Genomic DNA, 17,477 nt, shown 5'->3' with positions numbered 1-17,477 from the left:
TATGCTGACGACACACAACTTTATATTTCTGTAAAACCTGGTGACACCACTGCTATTTCAGCCCTACTAGAGTGTCTTACTAATATCAAAAGTTGGATGTCTCATTTCTTGCAAATGAACTCAGTTAAGACAGAAATTGTGCTTTGCGGTTGAGCTTGCAAATTTCTTAAATAGATTTGGGCAACCTGAAATCTGATGTGAGAAATTTGGGGGTTATACTTGTTTTTTATTTGAGTTTTGAGGCTCATATTTGAAAAAAATATGAAATTATCTTTTTATCATCTACAAAGCATTGCTAACATTAGGTTTCTTTTATTCATGCTTTTGTTTTGCCTTGACTATTACAATGTTTTATTTGCTGTGTTTCCGCATTATGCCTTATCACGGTTGCAGCTTGTTTAGAATGCAGCTGCTTGGGTTCTCACTAGAACAAAGAAACTGGCTCACATAACTCCTGTGTTGACCTCACTACACTGGCTTCCAGTGCGTTTTAGAATTGATTTAAAAAATATTACTATTGACATATAAAGCACTAAAAGGCTTGGTACTGATTTACTTGAAAGATTTTGTCCCCATATAAACCTCTGTGCATGCTACAGGCAAATAAATTCCAAACATATAAACCTCTGTGCATGTTAATGGCAAATAAATTCCAAACATATAAACCTCTGTGCATGTTAATGGCAAATAAATTCCAAACAGAATGAACTGCAGCATTCAGTATTTTGCATTCATGGAAGAAGTGTGATTATACTGCTGTATAAAATGAAAATGTGATCGTTTTCTGCTGATGTCATCATGGACAAGCTAAAGCTTTGCTTTTTACATTTATTTTATTGGTCTTTGTGTGTTTAAATGTACATATAAACTTGAAAGATGGAGAGCAATCATGCAGGTTACAAAAACCGTGGGTTTAAACCAGCAAACATTTTTAATCTACGGGATAACTTAATGTTTTTTATATTAACTTGCTGACAAAAATAATAAAAGCGCATATATGCTTATCCAGATCTGATCTAACTTTTAACAGAACACCTCGTGGAAGACAATAATTACAAAATATTGGTGTTCATTTAAAGGTTAAAAGGTTTATCTGATATTAAGGTATGCTGCTGTGCCGGGGGGTTCAAGTTCCCATCAGTCATGACTGGGGTAACAAAATAACAGTAACACAATACTGTTTAACTTTAAACCCTCAAATAATAAAATGTCAAATGTATACAGTGTCTATAGAAAGTCTACACCCCCTTTAACTTTTTTCACACTTTGTTGTGTCAGTGCCTCAGTTCCAATGAGGATTTTTTCCACTTATCTACACACCATACTCCACACTGTTAAGGGGAAAAAAGTTTTTATTGAGAAAAAAAATTATATATTAAAAATAAAAAACTGAAAGATCATAATTTGATAAGTCTCCACCCCCCTGAGTTAATACTTGGTGGAAGCACCTTTGGCAGCAATTACAGCTGTGAGTCTGTTGGAATAGGTCTCTACCAACTTTGACACCTAGATTTGGCAATATCTCTTCTTTAAAAAACTGTTCAAGCTTTGTCTAATTCCTTGGGGAGTGTTGATGGACAGCAATCTTCAAGTCATGCCACAAATTTTCAATTCGATTTAGGTTGGGACTCTGACTGGGCGACTCAAGGACATTTACTCAAGTGCAGCTTTGGCTGTGTGCTTTGGGTCGTTGTCAGGTTGAAAGGTGAATTTCCATCCCAGTTTCAGCTTTCTTGCAGAGGGCATCAGGTTTTCCTCAATGACTTCTCTGTACTTTGCTCCATTCTTTTTCCCTTCTATCCTGACAAGTGCCCCAGTCCCTGCCGATGAAAAACATCCCCACAACATGATGCTGCCACCAACATGCTTCACAGTAGGGATGGTGTTCTTTGGGTTTGCGCCAAACATAACGCTTTGCATTTAGGCCAAAAAGTTCAATTTTAGTTTCGTCAGACCACAAAACTTTTTGCGACATGGCTACCGAATCTCCCAAGTGTTTTTCTGTATACTTCAAACGAGATTCAAGGTGGGCTTTTTTGAGTAATTGCTTCCTTCTTCCCATTCTACCATACTGGCCAGGTTTGTGGAGTGCTTGGGATATCATTGTCACATGCACACTTTGACTAGTCTTGGCCGTAAAAGCCTGTAGCTCTTGTAAAGTTGACATTGGCCTATTGGTAGCCTCTCTGATCAGTCTCATTCTTGCTCAGTCATCCAGTTTGGAAGGACAGCCTGATCTATGGCAGGGTCTTAGTGGTGCCATACACCTTCCACTTTTTAATAATTATCTTGACTGTGCTCAAAGGGATATTCAATGCCTTTGATATTTTTTTTTATACCCATCCCCTGATCTGTGCCTTTCAACAACTTTGTCAACCGGCGTTCTTTTGAAAGCACCTTGGTGCTCATGGTTGAGTCTTTGCTTTGAAATGCACTACCCAGCAAAGGGAACCTACAGGAACTGCTGAATATATCCTGAAATCATGTGAATCACTACAATTTAACACAGGTGGAGGCCACTAAACACTTAATTCACAAGGGCTTTCTACTCTTGACATTAAAGTAAAGTAGAATATGACATGCAACACATCCTTATAGGAAATTGCTTTATAACAAATAGAAGAAAAAAAACTGCTGCTTCCCATTTCTTTGGATGTAAAAAAAAAAAAAAAAAAAAAAACAAACCCTACCATTTACTCAAGCACTGGAATACCTATTTGTACATACAGCATGCTAAACCAGGTCATTTAAAAATCCAACATGTTATATATCATCTGGCTTTTATTTGAACTTGCGGAGGACACACTTAAAGTGGTGCTTTTATAAAAACTTTTTATTTGTCTTACCACTGACCTTTTATGAGATTTTGGCTTGACAATCAGTTAGAAATCATATTTGGAATCAGTATTTGGAACTGCCAATCACCCACAAGAACCAAACCCCCATCCATTTTCATGTCATCACTTGCCAACTCTATTCTAATTATCTGTACTGCATACGCACACATCTGAAAGCACATGTTGTAAAAAAAAAAAAAAAAAAAAAGGAAAAATTTGTAGTGCAATTTTCTACAAGAATGTCTTTGCAGAAAAAACTGTTCACGGTCACTGCCAAAAACAGAAAATGAAAACCGTGCTAACTGTTGAGCCTCGTCTTCCAGCAAAGATTTCATGTTAAACCACAGAGAAAGCCACATTTAAAAAAATAAAAAAGATTCCATATGTACATCCTAAAAGTGCAATGCCAAATATAGTTTTCAAAAGTGTCAGAAGGTTGCCACGTTACAGGCTACGTATCAGACAAGACCCTTAACTATACACAAAGTATTTAATAAGCAAATGATGTGGAGAAAAAAAGGCAATCCTTTATTTTCTTTTGTATTATCTGGTTGGGGGAAGACATGCAAACATCTTGTTCATACAGGTAGTAACACATGAAGAAGATGCCCTCACCTTTATATAAAGTTAATAAATCTTCCAGGTGACTGTTTTGGGATGTACTACTCAAGAAAGCATTAAACTTACCCAAATGAATCACATTTAGTGCAGCTACACAGGAAACATTCTTTTTAAGCCCTTCTCATTAGAAGTGACATTTGACCTGGCCGTGTTCAACAAACAGTAACCTGTTCTTAAAAGCCACATGGCCAACAAACCACACACAATTAATATCCCGTCAATTCTACAAAGACAACGAAATAACAAACTTTCAAAAGCTGTTATTACAGTGGGCTCCATGGAAAACGTTCCTGACACCGCAGTAAACTCGCATATACCGCTGTTATGGTGCAGTGCAGCTTGAAGTGCATACTTTAATTTACCAGCGGAGTTTGCCAGAGAGCTTTTAGGACTGTAACGGGCTGTATACTGTTAATCAACAAGATGATTTCTGCTTAGGATTTGTTTAATCCTCCCCTCTGTAGCGTCAGAGTGGGTCATAATATCATTCTGTGTATGAAATTAATATAATTGAAATATACAAAAGTGGGGGTCATAAGCCATTCTCTGTGTCTACTTGGTTTCTGGTCAAAAAGTCCCCCATTGACAAAAAATGCTTTTAAAAAGAGATATAAACTAAATACTGAACAAATGGCTTATCTGCACCATCACTGAATGAATCCTTTGGCGCCACAAGCTAGACAGTTTTGGGTGCTTAGACACCTCGGACAGAGAACAGTACCCCTCATAAATACAGCGGACAGGGGAGAAACAGTGGACCAATAGAGAACAAGGGGCCATCTAGGAACGAGAACAACCAATGGGAAACACTCCACGTGGATATATGCAGAGATAACGTTTTTGGAAACTGTGATATAAGATAACTACTCTAGTGTGTGCCTTGGTGTGGGAGTCTGCTGCGCAAGACGTCTACGTACTTGTTATCAAATGTCTAACTTAGCCCCGATTGATCACCGGAGAAAGAGTTAGATGACCACTCGAAGTCGGCATAAATTGAAATATATTCAGTTTATTGAGCTAGCAGTACTGGAGTTTTGCGGTGGAATATCCCAGACATAACCAGACGAAGAGTGCACATATTGGTGGAGGAATTGCTGTTTCAGTGGAATAGCTAAATAGTTAATGACTCTTGTTTTTGCAAAGACATTTCTTTCGTACTCTGAAGTGGAAGTGAAACGCAAAGAAGCCAGGAGAGCCTTCGAGCGCCTGTATTGTGGAAGACACGGAACAGTTGGGAGGCAGCGAACGTCTGCTAAGTATTCAATAATTAGTGTTTTAACTCTTATGAACTTTGATTATCAAATATTAATGAAAGTGAATATTTGTGTTAATAACGATACCCCTATTAAGAGTAACATTTGTCTTAAATAGCTGTCAGGAATGCAGTTGTAACCTTTAAAGGAATCTCCCATAGATTGAGTTGGATTGCTAATCAACTAGCGGGAGTGGGGTGTCGTTATATTTTCTTTTTTGTAGTGTTTAGTTTAGTTCATTCTTCCTTTCTGTATTATTTTAGGCTTAGTTGTTGCACCTTTAATTTTCCTTTATTTCGCTTTAATTCTAATAACTGTTCCTTTGTATTCACTAGAGAGGTTGTCTAGTCTGATTATTCCAATAGAGCTGGGTTCTACATGACTTGAATTCAAATAAGGTATTTTATTATTACAACTTAAACTAGTCCAAAGAGAAATATACCTTGCATGCTACACCTCCCTCTTTTGGGTACTGTTTAAACAAATTATTTTCTTTTTTTTTAAAATTTGGAATCGACAATTATTTTTCTGATTTTCTCCCCAATTTGAAATGCCCAATTATTTTTTATTTATTTCAACCCGGCTCACCACTGCCACCCCGTGCTGACTCAGGAGAGATGAAGACGGACACACCAGTCCTCCGAAAAGTGCACCGTCAGTCGTCCTCCTCTTTTCACTCTGCACGCCTGCCATGCAGCCACTTCAAAGCTACCATGTGTACTGTAATTTTTTCCTTTACACAACTAAAATATATATAGACTCAAACAAAAGTTTTCTGCGATATTCATAAATTAACATGCTTGTGCGATATTAATTTGTTAAGAGTGTCATCGAATTATGTTTTCGCTTGAGTTGTAATGAATGCATTTGACTGCAGGCTAGGCTTTTTTTTTTTTTTTTTTTATATAAACATTTTTATACTAACTTTTGTACCTGATAACATTCATTTAAAAATCCCGTGGATGCCTTTCATTAATAAGTTCTGTGACCAATTTGAAGATATTAATATGTTTCAATATTAACTAAATTGAGTTATTAATCACACTGATTAATCATACAACATACTTGATTTAATAAAATGTCTGGATATACTGTTTCTTGATTGATTACTGTCTTGTGAGAATATGTTTTGTTGAAGAAACCACAGGGGTTTACTTCACAGTAAATCCTAGCTCAGGCACTGAATTTATTTTGTTACTTATATCTTTTGGAGTCTACAGAAGCCATAGCACAATCCGATTATATTTGCCTACTACCTCTTCCTGTTCACTAGACCACTCATTTATCTTTGCTAGAAGGAAGTTCTAAATCTTGACTTTAGCTGTTGCAAATCTATTTATAATGAGATGCAAATTCCGATCTCTCCTCTATAATAAGCATTAATATATGCTGTTCGTAAACTTGCAGTGATATTACGGTAGTTCATGAAAAAGAACTGTTTAATACATTGCATGCAAATATTCTACGAAGGAAGGAGGCTATGAATTTGCAGTATTTACAAACACGCAAGTAATATTAGTGCATAGAGCCCTAAGTGAGTAAAATTTATTTTGGCCATTATTATAAAATGCAGCATTACCTTGAAGTCATGAGTACTTTCAATAAATACTATTCATACTTTAGTAGGCTCGTTGTCAATCAACAAATTCATTTTTAAAACACAGTAATAAATTCTGTAGATGTACATGTTTCTACATTTCTTATATATCCCATGATTGCAGCAGCTTTTTAAAAGTAAAAATAAAATAATCAATATTTAATTATTTAATGTCAATGCTGCATAAAACATGTCCTTTGTATCAATTGCTTTTCAATTGGTGTTTGTTGTACTGTATATGTTATCTATCTGAAAACCAAAATTTTCATTGGGTCAACAATGGAAGTCTGCATCACCCCTAACAGACTGAAAGCCACCAGGGAGATAGAAGGTCAGAACAGCTGGGTTCAGGTAGGCAGAAGCAGGGAAAAAAAGAAACTTCGTCAAACACAACCACCAGAAATCAAAACAACCAACAGATTTGAGTCACTTCAGAATTTTGATGAGCAGAACCAACAAGAGAATGAAAGGAACAACATCCAGGACCCTATTGACAGTGGTGACCAGACAGCAAAAAGAAGGGAGGTCATGATTGTTGGGGACTCCATATTGAGAAACACAGCAAGTTCAATTCGCAGTTTGGACCCCCTTACTACAACAGTGTGCTGCCTTCCGGGAGCCTCGGTCAAGCACATCACTGAGAACGTGGACAGGCTCCTGGAACGAACAGGAGACGACCCGGTAGTAGTCGTCCACATTGGTACAAACAACATTGGAAGAGACAGACCAAAATCCCTGCAAAACAAATTCAGAGAGCTAGGAAGGAAATTAAAAGAGAAAACCAAAACTGTGGTATTTTCTGGTATACTACCCGCACCTTGCAAAGGACCATATGGACAGCTGGAAATAATTAATCAAAACACATGGCTGAAGACGTGGTGCACACGGGAAGGCTTCACCTATCTTGATCATTGGACCACATTCTACAACGAGGACTATCTGTATAGACGGGATGGACTGCATTTAAATAACAAGGGAACTAGTCTACTCGGAGAAAAGATCCTCGAGCAGGTTCGGAAGCATTTAAACTAGAAAGGAAGGGGGGAGAAATCAACAAAAAAACAGAAGGGAGACCGCATCAAAACAAGAACAACAACTCAGGTAAGACAACCATTAAATGTATTTATCTAAATGCTAGAAGTATCAGAAACAAAATTCTAGAACTTGAAGCTACTGCACTAACAGGTAACTATGATGTGATAGGTGTTACAGAAACTTGGTTGTCTGAGAGTGATGGGGACGAATATAATATTTGTGGGTATACACTGTATAGGAAAGACAGGCAGGACAGAAGAGGAGGAGGGGTAGCGCTATACATAAGAAACAGTCTTGAAGCCCAGGTGTTAAACCTGGACAAAGAAAATAAAACCGAATCAATATGGGTCAGAATAACGGACAAAAATTCAAAAGGCATAATAATAGGAGCATGCTATAGACCGCCAGATTCAGACGGTGAGCAAAATAATCTGTTATACAATGACATTAGAAATGTGTGTAGCAAAGGAGAAGCCATACTAATGGGGGATTTCAACTTCCCCCAAATAAAATGGGAAAACCCGGTGGGTAGCGCGAAGGATGAAATAGAAATGGTGGAAATGACAAATGACTGCTTCCTAACACAATTTGTGAAGGCACCCACTAGAGGGGAGGCATGCCTTGATTTAGTCTTTTCAAATAACGAAGATAGAATAACTAAAACAGAGGTCAGAGAACCACTGGCAAACTCAGACCACAACATGGTCTCATTTGAAGTGTTTTTTAAATCCCCAAAAGAAATGACTAAAGCTAAGGTTTACAATTTTAGAAAAGCAAACTATGAAGGTATGAAACAGAGACTAACAGAAGTAGATTGGAGTAAAATAGAGAAAACACCCACAGAAGAAGGATGGTTGTTCTTCAAAAATGTAGTACTAGAGGCACAAAACAATTATATCCCTAAAGTAGACAAATCTAAATGTAAAACTAAATTGCCAAAATGGTTTAATAGATCAATTAAAAAAAAATATTCAGCGAAAAAAGGCACTTTACAGAGCATTAAAAAAGGACCAAAAAGAAAGTACGCAGAAAGAGTACACAGAACTGCAAACGCAAGTCAAAAAGGAAGTTAGAAAGGCCAAGAGAGAAATAGAAATAAACATTGCTAAGGGAGCTAAAACCAATTCCAAAATGTTTTTTCCAATATTACAACAGCAAGAGAACATTCAAAGAGGAGATTAAATGTTTAAGAGATACAAATGGCAAAATCGTAGATGAAGAAAAAAAAATAGCAAATATGTTAAATGATTACTTTTCACAAGTTTTTACAAAGGAAGATACTGACAACATGCCCCACATGTCATCCAGTTCCTATCCAGTTTTAAATAACTTTAGCATAACTGAGGCAGAAGTGTTAAAGGGACTAGGAGCTCTTAAAATAAACAAATCCCCTGGGCTGGATGAGATCCTCCCAGTAGTACTCAAAGAAATGAAAGAAGTAATTTACAAACCGCTAACCAAGATCATGCAGCAGTCTCTTGACACAGGGGTGGTACCGACAGACTGGAAAATTGCAAACGTAATACCGATCCACAAAAAGGGAAACAAAACTGAACCAGGTAACTACAGACCAGTAAGCCTGACTTCTATTATATGCAAACTTATGGAAACTATAATAAGATCCAAAATGGAAAATTACCTATATGGTAACAGGGTCCTGGGAGACAGTCAACATGGTTTTAGGAAAGGGAGATCGTGTCTAACTAACCTGCTTGATTTTTTTGAGGATGCAACATCGATAATGGATAATTGCAAAGCATATGACATGGTTTATTTAGATTTCCAGAAAGCTTTTGACAAAGTCCCGCACAAAAGATTAATTCTCAAACTGAACGCAGTTGGGATTCAAGGAAACACATGTACATGGATTAGGGAGTGGTTAACATGTAGAAAACAGAAAGTACTGATTAGAGGAAAAACCTCAGAATGGAGTGTGGTAACCAGCGGTGTACCACAGGGATCAGTATTAGGTCCTCTGCTATTCCTAATCTACATTAATGATTTAGATTTTGGTATAGTAAGCAAACTTGTTAAATTTGCAGATGACACAAAAGTAGGAGGAGTGGCAAACACTGTTGCAGCAGCAAAGGTCATTCAAAATGATCTAGACAAGATTCAGAACTGGGCAGACACATGGCAAATGACATTTAATAGAGAAAAGTGTAAGGTACTGCACGCAGGAAATAAAAATGTGCATTATAAATATCATATGGGAGATACTGAAATTGGAGAAGGAATCTATGAAAAAGACCTAGGAGTTTTTGTTGACTCAGAAATGTCTTCATCTAGGCAATGTGGGGAAGCTATAAAAAAGGCTAACAAGATGCTTGGATACATTGTGAAAAGTGTTGAATTTAAATCAAGGGAAGTAATGTTAAAACTGTACAATGCACTAGTAAGACCTCATCTTGAATATTGTGTTCAGTTCTGGTCACCTCGCTATAAAAAAGATATTGCTGCTCTAGAAAGAGTGCAAAGAAGAGCGACCAGAATTATTCCGGGCTTAAAAGGCATGTCATATGCAGACAGGCTAAAAGAATTGAATCTGTTCAGTCTTGAACAAAGAAGACTACGTGGCGACCTAATTCAAGCATTCAAAATTCTAAAAGGTATTGACAGTGTCGACCCAAGGGACTTTTTCAGCCTGAAAAAAGAAACAAGGACCAGGGGTCACAAATGGAGTTTAGAAAAAGGGGCATTCAGAACAGAAAATAGGAGACACTTTTTTACACAGAGAATTGTGAGGGTCTGGAATCAACTCCCCAGTAATGTTGTTGAAGCTGACACCCTGGGATCCTTCAAGAAGCTGCTTGATGAGATTTTGGGATCAATAAGCTACTAACAACCAAACGAGCAAGATGGGCCGAATGGCCTCCTCTCGTTTGTAAACTTTCTTATGTTCTTATGTTCTTAACAATTGGTATAACAACAACATTAGACATTAATCTACATCATTTTTGCATGTAATAAAATCAACAGATGCTATTGTTTTGGCCAAGTTTAATACTGCTCATTAGTTTAAAAAAAAAAAAGATTTCTATCAAGTTGGATGGTTCAGTGGGTTAAACTGTTGTCTATTCATGCCAGTAATCCATGCATAATCAAATATATTTAATCTCCAGTTAATTTCTACAGCCCCATATTGTTTATAAAAACAGTTTTAACATATTTAAACATGTGTTACTTAAAACTTCCATTTCTGGTATACTGATTCCTGTAAAATATATGCCGTTGTTATCAATCATAGGCTATTTACACTTGAACTGACCTGTACACATTATTCCCTGTGGTTTTCTGAAACCAAAATGTAAGGATGTAAAGTGAGATCGTAAGTTCAAATATGATAGATCTTTCGAGCAGTTATCACCTGCTATCTCAATCAGTTTTCACCTGTTTGTATATTAACCGACAAGTACTTCTGAAGGTTATACATGTTTGTTATATCACAATTCATACATGATTCATATAATTAATCAGAATTACACTGAAGCCTTTGATAAAACTCTTGTAATGGTTAGAATCCACTCAATTAAATGCACTTATTCAAAGCAGTGAATGTTTGTATGCTACGCTAGTGTTCCCTTTAAAATCAGAATACAAACTGTATAACTGAAACAGGATGTAAATGGTAACAGCAGTAGTGATGATAGCTTCCAGTGCTAACACATTGAAAAACAAGAGAAAGGTTATGATTTTGCTGATACATTATTTATGGTCAACAGCCTGATTTAATTCAATTTAAAAGGACAAAAATAGATCCTGGCAATCAAATCACTGTGCTGTGACAAGAATTGTAAATGTAATTGGCAGTCATCTCTGAAAGCCCTTGTGTCTCATACCGTCTCAGCACATTATTTTGGAAGAGTTGGAAACTAGCCAGTTTAACCTTCTTGCTTCATTATAACAAATGTAGCTAAGTTTCATACAACGCAGAATAAGCAATACATTTTTTTCCAAATCAACCCCTGCTCCAACTGCACAAGGCATACCATCCCAAACTGTATACATTTTAAAACTGTAAATCACTGCAACTTACTGAAGTAAACAGAGAACCAAACTACAGAGTACTGAACTTGAATAGTTTCACTGCAGTGAACCAAAACTAGTATCTTCAAAGTTAAAATAACTCCATCACAGTGATTTAAACAGTAATAAATCCTGTTGTAAATTGGAAAGTCACCTAACACTTACGGAGTCCATAGACTGGGGAAGGCTTCAATCTCCTCTTGTGTGTATTCATTCAGTCTTCTGGGTACGTTTCTGGGCTGAGGAAGTTCTTCTGTTAAGTTGTTAAGAATTTCTTCAGGTATGACCTAAAAATAAAAAAAATAAATACAACATTCCTATAAATCTATTGCTTGCATCATAGAAAGGTAGGACAATATTCAAGCTTCTAACCTTTCTTAATATCACTCACCTGATGAAGGACTACATAAACTTTCATACATCACATCAGTTATTACATATATATTTAAAATAGAATGCTTGGAGTCCATAATGACCATGAATGAAAACAGTAAAATAAATCATACACAAATAAATAAAACAACTACTCTCACAGCAGTTACAACTTTTCAAATGGGAAGGTGAAGGAGACATGCCTGTCTTCTAGAATACTACATTAAGGATAGTTGCACCACTAACATTATTAGCAAATAATAAGATGCCATGGGCATTCTGGTCTCAGTATTATTATATAATCTTCTGTTAGAAATTCTAAAAAAGAATGAAATAATTACCGTTGAACCCAGTGTTACCCCATAACACTTTTGTAAGCCTTTGTGTCCTATAGCTTTACTTCAGAATTTATGGTTTGCAGTTATTCAGTGTAAAAAAATTAAGATTCTATTTTTAAATAGATTATATACTTTAATATTCACAACAAACAGAAAGTAATGCAAAAATAAAACTGCAATAAGAGAAAAAAAAAAAAAAACAATATGAGAAATGTGATGAGCAGACTTACATCATCTGGGAAGAGTTGTAACCTTTGCATCATGGTTCTTCTGCTTAGATTGCGAGGGAGCATGCCATAGACTGCAAGCTTGATTATCTAACAAAAAAAAAAAAAATGCACAGGACGGCTTAATCTTCAAATCTGAAAAACATTTTCATTCCATGTGACATTTCAATCAATGTTTAAAAGAAACTTATCTGTATATGATGGAAATAAATCCTAATCTTATCCTGCTTTCACCCTATATAAGCCTCGACACAGATCTGGCTGACCTAGCCATACAATATTACTAATATGTGCTAATTAGATTAATATTGTTTTGATAGTTCTGAAGCTATAATTCATAATTTCAGGGCAAATAGTGATATACTAAGTATCAAGGGAAATACTGTTATGCGTATTTGTTTTCAAGAGATTACTGCTCTGCATAATATTAATACAAGTATAGTATAGCTCTGCCAAAAAAAAAAAAACAAAAAACATGTTAGAACATGTTTTGCTGTTTGGAGGATATATATTTTTAAAGGATAAAAGTATATGTATATTGCCCCCCACCCCTCCATCACTCTAAGACAGCCTTCAACACTGAATTTTCTCCCTTTTACCACTCTGTACTTCTGGCAATTTCACTTTCTTTAAATCAAAAACTGAAGTCAATCATTACTCCCCTGTTGTTATCTAAATTCTGAAGGTTGTTAATAAAAGATAGTGAAATCTATATACTTAGCGGTTCTTATTACAATTACTCAAATATTGTGTTAAGTCTGTGTTAAGGTCCATTGTGTATGATTTCAGTGGCTGCTATTCAATTCTAATTGCCAGCTACAGACATATGCAATAAGCACCAGCACCCTCTACTGCATAGTGATTCTTCTATTAAGACATAAGTGGCACACAACTAAAACTAAACAGCAGCTCTTAAACTGTGAAAGCATTTAATATAGACTTTAAAAAAAATAAAAAAAATAAATAAAAACACAATGTGAGAGCAATTGCTATCACCATTGAGAATAGTAATAGGTTCTTATGCAAAGTGCCATTCCTTACGTGAAAAACACAACTAAAGTTGAAAGTATTAAAGTTGATCGTAACACTGATTTAAGAGTGGTAAAAACTATCAAGTTCTTTGAATGGAGATTTGCATTTTACAAATCAAAATGGAGTTTTGGGTTTTTTTTTTTTACATAACTCTTTACATAAAATAGCTGAAATTCCAAGCAGCAAATTATTTATGAATGGTGTACAACTGAACACTCCTTTTTGCTTTGGGCGCTGATGGTAAACTGATATTTAGAATATCTGTTCAAAAAAGGCAGTTAGCACTGTGCTTAAAAAAATCAACCCGTTTGATTTGATGACAGTCTTCACTGTGAGCTGTTGAGACAGGACAACCCTGTGTTCTCCTAAATCACCAGTCCAAGTGGAGCTTAAAGTTTACATTACATTGAGAGGAACGGTAGTTTTTTTTGCCAAGTTATCAGCGAGAACTGCCAGAGACTCTATACAGCAAGGATAGTTTACGTGTTTTCAGGATATTGGCTCAGCAAAAGTAAATCAGCCAAAAGCACCATTTCACACTTCATTCACACTGGATGCGGCGTGGTAGTGCTGTGCAGCAAAAGCAATTGTCACGTGCTGTGGCACTCAAGTGACACCGTGGAGCATCACGCAGGAGATAAAATATTTTCACCTTTTGCCATGCCATGATGCAAATTACAAGCAGCCAATCCGGGGAAAGTAGGAGGCTCCTTTGCGAGGAAAAAATACAATAAATAAATAAAACGGAGGAAAAGCTTGTGGTTCTTATTTCAGATTTTCCAGAGTTGTATAATACAATTACTCCTGTATCAGCCGATGATATTCGTCGTATGTTTATCTTTCCTGAGGATGTCCTAGACCCACAGCGATCTTACATTTTGTTCTTTCTCTGGTAGAGCAGGGTGATCGCAATTATCTTTTTTGTTTGCTGTTCATTGTTCCAGGTATTGTGGTATTGCACCCATGACAAATTAACAGACCGTTCACTGACCTTCCCCTGCCACGTTCGGTGTGAACACTGGTCTATGCCAACTGCAGAGTGACGCACAAGAGAATCAGAGATCTGTATAGTACAGTAATTGTGAAGGCATACACACAAGAGATGGCATCATATTCGTGCAAATAATCAGAAAACACAGTGCTACCAAGCAGTCTTTAAACAAAGAAGCTTACATTTTGTTTATAATATCCTGTGTATGTTTTGTTTGTATACTTTCATTGTAAATGTGTACCAAAACTACCTTTTCTGGTATATTTGTTTTTCAGGGATGGAAAACCGTTTCTAATTTTTTTAAATTGTTTTTCACTATAGAGATTTTTTTGTTAACACGACTGCCAAACATAAAGTGCATTCTTGCAAATTCCTACAGTAGATAGGCGGGATGATTTCCCACCCTCACAATGAGACAAAAGGCTTTAACCACAATTAAGAGAAATTTCTGATTTAATTACTTCATGAAACATGCTTGAAAAAGAACAAAAATACTGTAGTTTGGCAGGAAGAGACACATCGGTGCCTTGGAGGAAGAAATAAACCTTATATTGTATTATGATTAGATACCATGTTTTCTCTAAATGTATTTGAAGAGACACCAATGAATATAAAATCAGAGATAATCTTGAACTGGATGCGAGCGGTGATCGGGAGTCAGTGGAGTGAGCGGAGCAGTGGAGTAGCGTGGGAGAAGCGAGGCAGAGAGAACACCAGGCGAGCAGATGGGTGGCGGACGTAGGGAGGCCGGTCAGGAGGGAGTTGCAATAGTCTAGGCGGGAGAGTACCTGAGCCTGGATGAGGAGTTGTGTGGAGTAGTTGGTGAGGAAGGGTCGGATTCTTTGTATGTTTGTACCAGGAAGAAACGGCAGGTGTATACTAGAGTGGAGATGTGCTGGGAGTAGGAGAGGCAAGGGTCCAGGGTTACTCCGAGGTTCTTGGCTGAGGAGGGAGACAGCGTGGTAGATTCCAGAGGAATGGAGATAGAGATCAGAGAAGGGGGAAGTGAGGAGGGGAAGAAAAGGAGGTCAGATTTAGAGAGGTTGAGTTTGAGGTGAGTGCATCCAGGAGGATGTAGCAGACAGACAGGTAGAGAGACGAGAGGGGATGGTGGGGTCAGAAGGGGGGGGCATTTATTCAACAGTGTGACAGTACACAGGGAACATCTGAAATAATGCCAGACAGTATTAACATCAGAAACTGAATAGGAGATGGAATTTGTGGTCGAATTCGACTTTCCCACTCAAACGGTGGCCAGATAGGAAATGACAGAACACATGTAAATGCACATGAAAACCAAATATGAAGGATGAAAAAATGCAGTATTTATTTTTTTAGGTCAGATCATCCTCCAAGACCTCATTCCAAAAGGAAATACATCGTTTCCGAATCTCATTTGCTAGTTTATTTGATACGTGTCCATTCTGCAAACAATCCGAATCACCTAGAGCTATATTTCATACTTTGGGTACATATACTGAAATAACACAGTGCTGGTATAATTGTGGGTAGGTCCTTTCATTAGTTGGAAATGAGAACAACTCCATCTTGGGTTTTCTCTTCTCCGCAACCACTTACACAGCACAGAGGGTTTTTAAAATTAAAAAAAAAAAAAAAAAAAATTTATTGAATGCAACAATCATAACAATACAACAAAATTCAACACGCGTATGAAACATACAGTGTGAAAGGTGTCTACTACCCAAAACAAAAGCGGGTACAATTTTCCTTATGGAAAATTAGACAGGCCATGTGTGTCACACAGTCTAGTGTGTTTTCATGCAGAGATAATATAGCTTATACAACGCTTCATTGGGCATGCGCTGGTACGTTTTAGAGTACATGTTAGGGTACAGGCGGAAGTCATGGCTCAGAAAAGATGCTGGACAACAGTGATTTTGGACATAGCATTGTGGCATTATGCAGAGGTTTGGGTAGATACAGATTATTACACAATGACCAAATAAATTTGCAACAGCAAGGTGGGATAGTTTATGTTTTATCTTTCATGTAGTGCTGATGTACCCTTTAATAAAACTACACAATACTTACTGCTGTGGGGTCCTTCTGGTGAAGCTGTGCTGCTGTCATTTGTTTAAATCCACCTGGATAACTACAAATAACACACACACAACAGTCAACTTTCGAACATTTGAAATGATAATCCTACAAGACTGTTAACATTTTTCCTGGCACTCAAACTCTTGGTGGACATGTCCATCCTTGTCAGAAGGATTAGACACCTACTGTACTGGATGAATCTTTAAGGCACTAGGGAATCACCCTTTATTGCACACACAATCTGTGGTTATACTGGGAGCACCCCAAAACAGCTGCTTGTTGAAGTCCAGGGAGATTCGCAGGTACTGTAAAATGCTGAAATATTCCTTCTGTGGCTGATCCAGGCAGCGTATATGATCAAACCAACACTAAAGTTTTACTAAATAATAATAATATAAATTTGAACATGGAAAAAACGTTGTAATTTGTGGATTTTATAGTGTAAATAATAGTAATTAAGCTTAGCTTCTTATTTCTGTCCCCACAGTTTTGCAATATAATGTCTCAGCTGTGTCTTGGGGAAAAAAAAAAAAAAAAAAAAAAAGTTAGTTTTAAGCAAAAATATAATTTTGGAAGAAAGCAGATGCCTTGTTCCCATTTATATATTTTTGCTTTTTTGTCTTGTTCACAGGGTGAGAATAACAAGAATAATTATACAAAAAACATTCCTCGTCAATTATCTAGCAAGTACTGGGTAATAACAGGTCAATAAAATTAACGGTTCAAATAAGGCTGACATTAAAACCCTTTTACCAAAAAATACAGACAACTGAGCAGGGACATTAAGATTTGATCAACAGCTAAAATAATAAAATGAGGAGGCTCTCTTATTGTACTGCTCTCAAGCGGTGGCTGGCACATGCACTCACAATTATGTCGTCGAAAGGCAGGAAAGAAGTGAAGCAAGATGCTCAAGGTCAGTGCCTGAATAAGAAAAATGCAATGCCTACCCAGTGTGGGAGGAGTATACTTTCTGTTCCCATTTATTCCCTGAGAATGCAATGTGTCGTGTGTTCATCACCACCACATGGTCTCCACAGTCACCTACAGAGGAAAAAAACAGATTTTTATTTTTTATATTATATTA

At 36.8% G+C, this 17,477-nt stretch overlaps 1 protein-coding gene across 2 annotated transcripts in view; it reads right to left on the bottom strand.

The window, feature by feature from the left end:
* LOC121314886 (39S ribosomal protein L13, mitochondrial-like) overlaps positions 1-17,477 on the bottom strand; it is a 36,758-nt gene that overhangs the window by 10,409 nt on the left and 8,872 nt on the right. Inside the window, exons 3-6 of one of the 2 annotated variants that reach the window (XM_041248622.1) lie at positions 17,341-17,434; positions 16,382-16,442; positions 12,310-12,396; positions 11,524-11,656 (exon numbers count right to left, since the gene is read on the bottom strand). In XM_041248622.1, the coding sequence (XP_041104556.1) occupies positions 11,531-11,656; positions 12,310-12,396; positions 16,382-16,442; positions 17,341-17,434 (368 nt within the window). In that variant the 3' untranslated portion in view covers positions 11,524-11,530. The remainder of the gene's footprint in view (positions 1-11,523; positions 11,657-12,309; positions 12,397-16,381; positions 16,443-17,340; positions 17,435-17,477) is intronic. The other variant, XM_041248621.1, reaches the window with a different exon arrangement.

The sequence above is a fragment of the Polyodon spathula genome, chromosome 4 (genome assembly GCF_017654505.1).
Source record: "Polyodon spathula isolate WHYD16114869_AA chromosome 4, ASM1765450v1, whole genome shotgun sequence".
Taxonomy (NCBI): Eukaryota; Metazoa; Chordata; class Actinopteri; order Acipenseriformes; family Polyodontidae; genus Polyodon; species Polyodon spathula.
Note: the sequence above shows the minus strand (reverse complement) of the source record. Positions and strands in the feature narration are given on the sequence as shown.